The sequence below is a fragment of the Lepisosteus oculatus genome, chromosome 8 (assembly GCF_040954835.1).
Source record: "Lepisosteus oculatus isolate fLepOcu1 chromosome 8, fLepOcu1.hap2, whole genome shotgun sequence".
Taxonomy (NCBI): Eukaryota; Metazoa; Chordata; class Actinopteri; order Semionotiformes; family Lepisosteidae; genus Lepisosteus; species Lepisosteus oculatus.
This window is the reverse complement of record NC_090703.1, coordinates 2,980,779-2,993,707: the sequence shown is the minus strand read 5'-3', so window position 1 is coordinate 2,993,707 and position 12,929 is coordinate 2,980,779. Positions and strand designations below refer to the sequence as shown.

Sequence of the window (12,929 nt, the reverse complement as noted above, 5' to 3'; positions counted from 1 at the left end):
CTGTTTTTATATAGTGATTAATCACTTATATAAGGCTTTATTTATACACAAGATATAATTTATCTATTTTTCTTAAAGGAATATCTTAAATGCAGTTTTGTGTGCCTCATTTAGCTATATTTGACTTCTAAATAGAAGAGGAGAATATTTTTTTTCCTACTTTTACAAAGGACCATAACTGTCCCATATACCCTCTACAGCATTCTGTGACGGAGGAATTTCCGCAGTTAGCAGAGGCTCAGGAATGCATTTTTTAATGGGTTTGGCACAGCCAGGATCAAACTGTAAAGACCAGGCTCGGCCTCACCACTACTAGAAAGTAGACTCTTGATACTTTGCTGTGAAGTAACTATCCTTGGTCTTCAATATGCATTTACTAGGACTAGGAGTGGTGTTTAATAAATTCAGGGCAGCAGGTTGTCTTGGATATAACCGTTTTTTTTATGTTTCAATTATGTTAATCAAAAATACGTTGTTGAGACGTGCTTGATTAAGATGTCACAGTTAATAGTTTTTGAAAGAATTTGAAAGTTGGGTAGTACAATGCAGCCAATACTTGTTTAATCAACTCCTTTGGAAGCAGCCCATCATGCTGAACTTTCATTGCAAACAACAGATGCACTGTGCTGTGTATATGGAGAGCAGAATCTGTCTATTTACTTTAGCAATGTTTCTTTATCAAGATAACTGGTACATGACAGGAAGTAAAAAAAAAAATGTTGCTTGCCTTCACTTGTGACTTTATAAGAGCTTCACTATTTTCAAGCTGGCTTTCCAACAATCTAATAAAACAGTCTACTCCCTGCATTACTGGAGATATTATCCAAGGGCAATTGCATTACTTGGGCATTTTGTAGATGTTCTGCTTCAGCTTAACAGACTTAATCAGTGACTTACTGGGTTAGGATTTTCTATTACTGTTTGTTTTGGGTTTTGTATGTTTTTTTTGTGCATTATTTCTTTTAGAGCCTTAAAGCTCAACAGACTACACTAAAAATTGATTTTTGGCAAGGGAAGGGTGTCCTGCTTGAATGTGCTTTGAGTGTGTTTGTTTTTAGAGAACTTATTACCTCCTTTCAATGTCTGTTCTTTTTGTCCCAACCACCCCATAGGAAAGGGTTTTGGCTGGAACTCCTAATACTCATGTCTTAGTCTCTCAGCGGACAGTTACTGGCATCACTGCAGCAACACTGCCGCCCGAGTTGAAGAACCTGCATACAGAGGGCATCAATCATTATCCCTGATCTGAAATATTCTGCGCATATTTTTGATTCCCTAACAGTTTGCTTTAATTGTTAGCTGTCCTGGAGTGTTCAGGATATCTTGCAGCAGAGTTGGTGATTGTAAAAAAAAAAAAACAAACAACAACAAACATCTAGGACTCTTCATGCGTTTCTTAATAACAGTATCCAGGAAAATAATATACTACCCTGCAGGTTCGAATGAGAGAAATTGCTCTTTAAATTACTGTACTTAACCAGGGAGTATTGGGCCCATGCAAATGAAGCAAGTGTTTTCTGACAGCGCTGTACTAACACTGATTCCATCTTTCTTTTTGCTCTTCAAAGGAGTCCCTTTGGATCACTTTATAAACCTCATGGGGAGGAAGTTGTCAGTGCAGGATCCATTTGAAAAGACGAGGCAGATCTTCACAGCGTTTGATGTACACTGTGTGTTTCTTTATTTTTTTAACTACATTGTTAATTCTGTGTTAGCAAATATACCATAATCAGTTACAAGGAGGGAATATTTAATGTTAATGACTTGTTTCTATTAGTACTAAGGAGATGTCTGCATTAGTTCTATGGACTACAGGCATAAACGTGATGTTTTAAGGTTGATATGAAGTTTGTCAGAATTTAAAAAATGACATTTGTTTTTCTGAATGAATTTGATGATCAAGTGAATTAGTAATACATACGTCCTCTTTAGTCACTTTTCATTTTGCTTCTAGTCCCTTGGTATTTTTAGTCTTATTGATATTTGATGTTAAAAAGAAGTGCACTAAAATATGAGATCACTTTAATTTTATATATAGCTTATTGTCAGTACAGAATTCCCCAAAGCCTGAAGCTAAAGTTTTTTTTGTACATATGTTGTGATTTATCACTGGATGGCACACAAAGCAACATCACAATACATCAAGCAGTTCAAATTGATTCCTTTACTTGCTTCAAGTGTAAACTGACTTGCCTGAATCCTGCTTCATACATGATTCACAAAGGTCAGGTACAGTTTGCAGTATAGGGCCCTCTAGGCACTGAAAAAAATGCTTGTACAGAAAATGCACCTTATGGCATTTTAAAAAAAAAATGCTGGAATCTTTTTAGCAGAGGTAAATGATCACATGATTCAAAATTGCAGAAGATGAAATATCAGCATACGTATAGTGTGTTAGTCTTTGCCAGATCTCAGGGATTGCGGCTTTAACACTTTAAGTATAGAGCTTGTTTCTGGTGCAGAGGTAGCTCTGAAGAGTCTGTGGTATAGTTTAACAGTGTAGTACCAGTAAGGGGAATTTCAATAGAGGGCACTATGAGTCTTAATTTACGGCGGTTGTTTGCCTGTAGGTAATAGGGACCAGTTTTCTATGAAGTGCCCTGTATTAGGTAGATGATTGCAATAGATCTGAATGAGTCCACTATTTTGGCGTAAACAACACAAGACCCGTGCTTGGAAGGAAAGTCATGATTTCTATTTAAGTTTGCTTTTCCTGATATACTGTAGGGAACAGGGATAGTGATACGTATCTTTCCAGCCTACAGTATTAATGTCCGCATAGGTTGCTGCTCTATCTCTAGCTCTATTTTTTTAGGGTATCTTTCCTTTACATTGTTTATTAAATTTGAATTTTCTTTATTTTCTGGGCTTTGAAAAAGTAGACATTTATACTTACCGTAGAACATGTATTATCCATAGAAGTGGAACAAAAAAGAAAATTTTCTAGAATGGATTAAGGATTTAGGAAGTCATGTTTTCAGTTGATGGTGGCAGTGTGAAAGGAGATTGTCTGGATTTAGAGGAGCTAATTCAAAAGAAGAATCATGTCCAAAAAGTTCACAAGTCTCCTATCCCATTGAGCTACTGTACATAATAGACACTCCATAAATGTGCAGCAATATAAGGAAAATTTTGCTGGACAATTTCAACAAAGGAGTGAAAGGTACTGTAGGAAAGGGACAACAGATGATTTGAATTTAATTCTTGTTAAAATGGGCAAAACATTTCACTTCATTAAACTCGTTGACCTGCAATTACAGAGTGGAACTGTTATGTTTGAGAAGCTAACAATATCCTTGAAGTGCCATAGAGCATGTTCAATTGCTCCCTACTTTGGAGTCAAGATGTGTTCTGCATTGACATTTTCTTTAAGTAGAGTTAAACAAGGTTATCATGATTAACTGGGATTTGATCTGTGTTTTATGATGTTTGTTTTCCCATTCCCTTATTGAGTGGGATACGTTTTCATCAAGTGGGCTACAAGCTGTGCTCATCTAATATCTAATTCCAAAGAATTAAAACAAACGCAATTTAAAAGAAAACAACTTGAGAAACTTAAATAGGTGTTACCTCACCATTGGATGGATGTAGAAAAGTATTTCCAGTCTGGTGGCTGGTGCCACTGTGCTCTCGTGGCTGCCAGGCTGTGGATGAGACCTCAAACTGAAGTCCGGACTGCTTGGTCCTTAAAGATCCCGCGGCACTGAGAGTTATCCCTGGCTGCTGCATGTCACCCAGGTGGGGCTGCACATCCAATGGTAAAACGTTCTATACAAGCGCTACAAATTATTGGTAACTGTTGTTTCATTAATGGCTTACAATTAGCTTATTATTTGTGTTAATTTTTCTTAAATTTAATGAGCCTATTTAATTGCTTTTACATCCATAATGATGTATCCTTCCTCATACACAACCTTGATCTAAGCATTTTGGAAGGGAGACTAAACATTCAGTCTTTTTTCCTTAAACATCTTTGAGATTAATCCATTGAGTAGAAGTATTTTTTTCGTCAGTAAAATGATTATAATTTATGAGCACTGCAACAGATGAGTATTTCTTGTACTGTTGATTTAAATTTGTGTATATAGCATTTATAATGCATATATGGCCTCATTATTGTACAAAATTTCAAATTGCTTCCTGTGAAGTACATTGATTAATTGAATTTATTAAAAGGCAAATGTACTTAAATCAGAATGTTTTAGACTTTCTAAGCATTATATTTCTTAAACTGTTTTCATGGGAATGATTTGCACTAATTAAAATTCCATGTACCAATGCTTGTGAAACTAAGGTAGCATTAACTTGTGTTTAACAGATCCCTAGATCCCAGAAGAAATATACTATGAGGCATCATAAGGTTATCCCAAGCTGCTCATCTGTCTAGTCAATCCTGAAACCATGGCTGCTCATTTGTAACGTGAAATATTATCTCACTCCAGGAATTTAAAAACCAGAATCCCACTCGAATGATCATCTGCCAAAGTGCTGGTGATGGCAGCTTATGTGATGAAAGTGATAGACATAGATTATGAAGAAGTGTTAAGGAGATACAGAGATGGCGCAGTTCAGATTAAGATTATTTATTTGCTTAGCAGACTTTCTTATCCAGAGCAAAGTCAGATAGCTGCCTCTAGCACAAGAGAGCAAGCAGAAGTAGTGGATACAATAAAGTAATGGTACAATCAGGTGTCGGCAATAAAATTGAATCAAATGCCTTTTGGTGTGTTTATTTTTAAAGGTCGTGGCTTCTTGACACTGGAAGACTTCAGAAAGGCGTTTTCTTCTGTTGCCCATTTACAGGACCAGACAGTGCAGGAAGCATTTAGGTACGTTCTCTTAATATGTGTTCATTTTACTTCAACAATAGATTTTAAGAATGCCCGTACTTTGTGTGTGTTTTTGTGAAGTGACGCTTTTTTTTCCTCAATGATCGTGGGGATAGTTGGGGATTACATACTGCTCTGCTGGGCTCATGGTCCCAGCTGTAAATAGTTTTAAAGACGGTATATGAAAAAAGGAGATGCATGCCAGTCATGTTTTAGGGTAACATTTTTTGGGTAAGACATCAAAACCCATTTCATGCGTGAATTAAGCCCAGTTTAGAGTGGGGTATCTGGGGTTGGAAAGCTTAAAATCAAACGTGAGAGTCCACATATCTCTCCTGATGAGTGTGTTCGTGGAAGACCAACGTAGTAAGGCACTACGGCTTAACAAAGTTTTGGAAAATACAATTCTGTTTGGAAGAGTAGCTGCATGGAAATCCTTAAAATTGTGATATGCAATGGCAAAAATGAATTCTACTTTTCTCTTTTTTTTACCCTTTCTTTTTTCACTGTTAGATGTCTTCACATTAAGTGCAAAGTGTACATTTTTATTTGCAGCAATGCTTGCAGAAAACATTTATACATTCCCTGCAATTGCTTTGTAATCTAGTTAGAAATTTAAAATAAAAAGAAAGGGCATTGAGGTACTCGAATGTATGTCTTTTATGTAGCTCCATTAAAATGCTCTGGGCTGCACGCTTATGTAAACTTTGATCTACTTCTTGAGCTGGATCCACAGAGGACATCCTCTTATTAAGTCAGGTTACGTTCACATGCCAAACCTGTCTTCCGCTGAGCTTCATCACAATCGATTTCTCTTGAATTTATGCTGAAGTTTTGTTGGTGCCAGTTTCATAGCTCTGACTGTCTAATTAGCTGTTGGCAAGCCTCTTTCAGAATCCTACAGGTTGGTTGATGTATGGCAGGTACTACATGTTAGTACTAGCCCTGCGCCCTAGTATAAATAGTTTTAGTTGGTGAGAGAGCCTTAGGCGGCAACCTTAAAACTCTCTCCATGTTTTACACCTAAAGTAATAAGGATTTTCACCTTTGATCGTTTTCAAGCTCAAAAATGTATTTTCATTATAAATTGATTTGTATTTTATATTTGTACTGATTTATACAGATGGTCATTTGAATGGAGCAATCTTGTGAAGTCCCTAGCTCAGAAATGCAAAAGCACCACCTCATCTTGAATTGGAGTGGTACAGTTATGAGTCCTAACCAATGCTCTACGGTGCTGCCCGAATTATTAAGAGACTAGCATTTGTTTTCCCCAACTGTTCAAGAATGTTTCTATCAGGGGTAAAAAAACACTCTATAATAACTGATAATTCAAGACCATGTGAGTATGGTATGTTTATTGCCATTAAGCACTTGCATTTTTTTTTTTTACTGGACATCCATCCATAATTGGAAAGCTGCATGATGGCTGACTCTCAGCAGGGATTCTATCCCAGGATCATGTGGTGTTAGCCAAGACTGAACCCATGGCGGGACGCCAGTCTATCGCAGGGTGCACACATGCTTCAAAGTCTCGAATCAGACTAGCTAGCATGTCTTTAGGAAGTTTTATATAAGGCTCTCACTTGTGAATGAAATGAGATAGCCACAATACCAACACACTGCCTAGGGTTAATAATGATATCTCAGAATGTGGTATAATAAAGATGAAGGCTCATAAAATTCTTTAATTTAACCGTTGATCTTCAGAAACCTCAGAATGATACCTTCAAGTTAACCTTTTTTCTATACTGAGTATACGAGCCATCCCTTTTAACTTTGTCGTAAGTTTTCCAGTACTTTGCAGATGTTATTCTGGTGTCTGCTCATGAGATAATTGTTCTTTGATATGCTGGGTCACTTGCTTTTTTTCTGTCCATTACCTCTCATCAGCCACTACCAATATTGCGCAGTGTGGCTCACACCGTGTTGGCTTTTAAAACTGGTGTGAACACGCAGGCAGTGCTGGGGGGTTTATTCTTCCCTCAGCCACCCAGCAGGAGCAGCCAGTGATCCTCACGGGGGCTGGATCTGCCCTCGGTGATCCTCAGGGGGCCTGGATCTGCTGCCACCTTGACAGAAGCAGCACTAAGAGTCCTAACCTTCAGACAGCCATGTGTTCCTTCCATTGCTGTTCTGCATCTAGTGCGGGGAAGGATAATAAATAAACAATATAAAAAAATGAAGTGTTCTGCAGTGTTTATCTAGAAGCCCAGGGCTGTGTTTAGGACACATTATCACAACAAAGTGGCGAATAATGACACTCCCCCTGGTGGCTCCAGGGGCTGAATCATTGTCAGACTCTTTCTTCATGTACCTTGAAAGAATAAAGCCGTGTCCATTTTTTTTCATTTCCTTGCAAAAGAACAACACCCTTGTCCTGTCCTTTTTTGTCATAATTATAGCTGAACAATGAGCTGCCTTAAGGCTCCGCACGATTAACAGAAGGCTGGTGTCTTTTATGCCTGTTAGATTTATAGACATGTGCTGCAGTTCTGAATGAATGTTAACACATTTATCTTCCTGTTGCTAGTTGCTATGGTTACAGGGTATACAGTACTGGTGTCATCACACCTTCAGCATTGCCTGCGGTAGTTTGTTCTTTTGTTATTACCGTTTCCAAAGCAACTATCTGTCATCGGTTTTCCATAAATACCTGGGATATAGACTCTCGCAGTCATTGGAAGATTATCAGGCTCTGTTCTTTCTAATTCGGATTCTTAGGTCTCAAAATGGATTATATTTATTAATTTTGCACATTCCATGTTGTCTTTTTACAACAAATCTGTGTCAAAATGAAATCTGTTCAGTGTTTGGCTCCTCCTTTATTTTAGATTTTACATTTAATGACAAAATCTGTTTGTTATGAATGGCCTGTTTTTATGACCTTGAGAGCAGTCAAGCCTGTTTGTAACTCCCCATTTTTTTCATAATGTACAATTAATTGTGACTTTCGTGTTTAATTACCTTCAGATTGTTTTAGAACACTTACAATGTTGAATGGGGGATGAATGCATATCAGTCATATTTTACATATAAAACATTTAGATAGAAGCCATCAAGCTTTTGGTGCTTCATAGTGATGCATACTGTAGACTTACAGTACATCTTACATAGATTACAGATTATAGACATTGGCCGTCTTTCAACTAAGGATTTGAGCAAGGGATGAATTGTCACACTCATCACCACTCATTGCAGGAAAAATTCCATTAAACATCTACATCTTTGATTTTTCTATTGCAGTATCAACACTTCTGTTGTCCTTCTTCTGTCCTTTTGTCCACTTCTGTCCTTCTGTATAGCTTGTTTAATGTTCTAATAAAGAATGAAGAATCACTTAATTGTCATCCCTAAAAATAAATATCACGTAGTGATGGACTCAGTCTAAACCTTACATTAGGTGCAAGTATTTTTTAAAGGAAAGGGTATGTGAATTTCTCCCAATTGCTTCCTGAAACTATGAAGGAGAGAACAAACACCTTATTTGAGTGGTTCAAACATTTCAATGTTTGATGTCAAGCACAAGACTCCCGCATTTGTGAGGTCAGTTTCTGTATGTTTGGAAATGGTGACCAGGGCTGATATGGCATGACGTTTCCTCAAAGTCCCGGTTCATTTCAGGAGTGTTATTGCCATCCATGCTTCATATAATCGGTTGACCGTTTCCTATGAGGGAACTTTTCTTTCTGAAAATCCTGTAACAGATCAGTAGCAAATTACCCTTGCCAGTGCCCAGCATGAACACATTTACTGCATATTGAAAGTTTGCCCTTTTCTTTTGCCACAATATCAAGGTAATTAAATTTCCTTTGTACTATTGTGAAAGGAAGTATCACCGCCCCTGCAGTTTAACGGCTTGCCTGTGGAAGCTCTCAGTACATAAATCCCTTGAAGTACCTTTTTTTGCCGTTGACACAATGAGCTTAATGAAAGCACAATAAATCAAAAGCAATCTGTAATTCGTCGTCCATTGAAAAGATGTCTAATGGTTCAGTGATATGTTGCTTTTGATACCCCAGTAAATGTTGAGTGAGTCTTGACTTTGCTTTGGTAGCTGAAGTTGAATATTTGACAGTTGTTGATGAATTGTACAGAGCCACCCTTCCTTCTCAATAGAAGCTGTTATTCTTCTGTATCAAATTACATACACAAATTTAAAGCCATTCTTCTCTAATGGGTTTTTATAGTCATGCCAATGAAATCTAAAATGAACAGGAAGCAAATTTAATTCTTTTCACTGTTCTTATTAACTTAAAGGTGGAATCTCTTATATTACATTGAATCTTAAATCTTACATTTTACGAATGATCTATACATCAATGTTACAGAACTCTAGTATGTTTCTGCATATCAGTAGATCTGCCTACCTGTGCCAGTCAGCGATTTTGTTTTTTGGCATTACTTAATGCCGGCATTGTGTTTCATCATGTCTTAAGCTGTAAAATTATCTTGAACCAAGTCATGTAAGTGTTTTTCTCACTCTTTTTTTAAAAAAAATACTGACTTGGAGTTACTCCTTCAGCAGTCATGTAGGTCAAACACTAGAGAGGAGCAAATTGCTGCCCTGGCGAGAGTAGGGAGTCTGAGAAGCTGCTGTATGACTGATAAAAAGCTCACTGTTTATCTAGGGTTTCACTAGGCGTGTGTGTAGGGTACCACTGCTTGGGTATCATGGGCAGAAATGTGACATATTGTGAACTTTCCCCTGGCCTGCTTTCAGGTGATGTTACTTTAAATACCTCAAAAGGCTGGCAGAGCCTCAAGACTAGAATTTGGCTCTTTTGTCACTAAATCATTTTTAAAATAAATTATGCATACCCTTGCATTTTTTCTGCTCCATTTCCACGTGACTACTATGTGATGAAGTAGAACGTCTACCTCTTCAATGCTAATACTATTTAGTATAAATGTTCCTTTAATCATCTTGAGGTGTGCTTTAATTTTTCATTGCTAGACACCTGAGTAAAATATTAATTTAATGCATCAGTCGTTTCACTTAGCCTACAATCTTTCTGTTATTATTTAGGTTGCATCTTACAGTTTTTGCTGGTATAATACTGAAAGAATCTTTCTTTCTCCTCATATCTTTCTTAATTTTTTAATATCATTGGGCTTGGGCAATTGCTACTGCTTTCTAAACTGTCATTTGCAGAACATCTCATTCTCCAGACAACTTGACTCATAGCCAGACCTCATATAATCATGCTGTTAATAAGGTAACAAGGAAAAATATTAGCGAAACAATCAACAGACCTGTTTGCTCAGTATTTAAAATGTATATTTATATGTGAATAATATTAAGTACGCTTACAATGAGCTATTAATGTAACACGTTCTCTTGAATTTTTTTTGTCCGTATATTGCTGTCTCTGGCTGATGTGAAAAATACATCAGTTGCCATTCATCTCCTTAAACAGATCTGTCTTATTTCTTGTGGGAATTCAAACGAGCAGGCATTTCTCTGTGCAGGATCGAAAATACTGTACCTAAAGCTATAACTTGAAAGCCGCATTTTTGAAACATAAATCATAAGTATATATATCCAACAAAGTTTCTTTGAGCGGTCTTTGTATGCAGATTTTTTTCAGCAAATCGTAAACATAAATGGAAGATGAGCTGTTATGAAAAGAACAGTAAAATTCAGCCAACTGCTACTGGTTTCAGTACCTGCTGATATTCCCGCACTTTGTTGATTTAAAATGCTGATAATCTTTAACCCTTTACAATTTTAAGGCTGCCACACAATGCTCTTGTTGTTAGTTATACGTTTGTTTGTTATACCGTGTTTTTCATTCAGTATGCACGCAATTAAACTTTTTATATGCCCTCTGACCAGTTTGAAAAAATGAAGATATTCAAAGGTTGATAGAAATGCTTCTAATGTTATTATTTTGCACAGGAACCTGGCATTTTTTTTGTATAATGGCATTCCACTGTGTCAGTCTCCAAAAATATATAAACAAATCTGGTGTTTGAGTTGAGCTTAGTTCTTCCTGCCCCTTAAGCCAGATTTTTGTTATGATGGAAGTGAACTTGATGGGAATTAAATTTCTCTCGGGCTACATAGATTGTTCAGTTTGTACTCAACAAAAAAGACAAAGAATAGGGTCGTGTGTTTCCACGGAGGAGGCTTCTGCATATTTGGCAGGCATTTTCCTGCCCCAATTTGATTTATACTGCTCTGTGCTTTTTTTTTAATTCTATAATGCGTTAGGGAAACTTCTGAGAAGTCAGAGCAAACAAAGGACAATGCAGTCAATGCAACCCTGTTAACATTGCAACTTCAGTGTCAGTCTTAAAGGCATTTAGGCTAACAGTGCAACCAGGAAGGAGGCATTGTAGGGGCTGGCACAGTAGGACTGGCTGGTCGCTGCACTCTGTAGAAGGACTTCTGTTGAGACAATACTTTGTACATTACAGTTAATTGAGTATCTCATAACAGGTTCATTTTAAAAACCTGGTATCTGAACATTTCAGCAACTGATTTCTGTTCTGCTGATCTGGATTTTCTAGGGGGTGATCAGCTTGATTAATTAGAAAAATGCTCCACTCATCGACCCATTTTTTTCAACTCCTAACGATTTTCACAACTTATTTGAAATCAGTCATACCGTCCTATTTTTATTTTTCTTGTGTCGTGGCCCTAAAATAATTTCTGGGTGATGGGTTTTTGGCAGCAAGTGAGAGGAAGTCTTTGGGGAAAAAAAGTCTGCAAGAATTTAGTGAAGTATCTGCATTTGCATATACCTCTACTAAGAAATCAAAAAGTAAGTTTTGCTTAAAGCTCTCGCAAGAACAACTCTTTCTGAAGCAGGTATTGTAAATAAAACATGATGCACAAAGCCCTCAAGTAAAACTTGCCTGTGGCAATACAGAAGTGTGCTCACTGTGTGAAAGAAGGCAGTGCTTGTGCCATGTGACATTGTCAAGATGGGATGGCTGGTGTGCGACCAGCTGTGTTTGCCCCGTTTGCACATCTCGCTCCCCAGCCATGTGTTTTTCTGACATGCCCCCTGTCCGCAGCCAGGGCCTTCTGCAATGTTTGTTTTGAGGCAGTCTGAAGTACTGTTGAGTTGCTGTTAAAAAAACACATACACATTGGCCTTAAGGTCCTAGAAAAGAGTATAAAAATAAACCCCTGATAACAGGAGATGTTTGTTACATAAATGGTTTGTGAGAGTCTGGGAAAAAATTGCCCTACTGTGTTGTGACCAAAGCCCTGGCTTCTTTCTAGAAACCTTTAGTTCAGTTGGCTACTACCACTCACATGAGTTAGAAGGAACAAATGCCTTATTATCCCGGGGAGAGCGGTGGCTCTGTGGCTCAGGATCTGCGCCTGTGGCTGGAAGGTTGCCAGTTCAAATCCCGCGGCCAGCAGAGGACTCCTACTCTGTTGGGCCCCTGAGCAAGGCCCTTAACCCCAACTGCTCTAGGGTTGCTGTACAATGGCTGACCCTGCGCTCTGACCCCCAGCTTCTCTCCCTGTCTGTGTGTCTCATGGAGAGTAAGCTGGGATACGCGAAAAGGCTAATTCCTAATGCAAGAAATTGTATATGGCCAATAAAGTGATCTTATCTTATCTTAAACTGAGAATATCACTCTGTTAATATTTCAGGAAACCACATATCAGTTTCTCAATAAATTTAAATTAAAGAAGCAAAAGAGAGTGTATGATGCACAAGAGCCTTTGTCTCTCAAATAAGTTATTTTTGTTGCTAACCATCTGGTTTTTGTGTCGACACTTTTTGATGCAAGTAAATGGAAAACCAGCAGTCTGTATATGAGAAGCTGACTGATTATTCACATTATAAAGCCACTCCAGCCATGCAATTTCCCCTGCTACAGAAATGAAACAGCCTGTTGTGTGTGCAGGAGATTACCCCCGATAGGTCATTTAAAATGATGGCAGGCTGGTAAATGAAACCTTGCTCTTGGAATGTGCCTGTGTACTGTTGTAGTTATGGAAAAAACTCTGCCGGTGTTCGTTTAATTAACACATTAGCGAATCAACAGACCTTATTCTCTGCCTTTCGTGCTTGAATGTGCTACAGTCTTGCCCTGTATAAGCACATACTGTAACGATTGAGTCTTTTGATA

The 12,929-nt window shown here is 37.8% G+C and overlaps 1 protein-coding gene across 2 annotated transcripts in view; it reads left to right on the top strand.

The window, feature by feature from the left end:
- The window catches only part of efcab11 (EF-hand calcium binding domain 11), a 44,610-nt gene that overhangs the window by 6,923 nt on the left and 24,758 nt on the right, over nucleotides 1–12,929 (top strand). Inside the window, exons 4-5 of one of the 2 annotated variants that reach the window (XM_015350431.2) lie at nucleotides 1,569–1,670; nucleotides 4,742–4,829. In XM_015350431.2, coding sequence (XP_015205917.2) covers nucleotides 1,569–1,670; nucleotides 4,742–4,829 — 190 coding nt within the window. The remainder of the gene's footprint in view (nucleotides 1–1,568; nucleotides 1,671–4,741; nucleotides 4,830–12,929) is intronic. The other variant, XM_015350433.2, reaches the window with a different exon arrangement.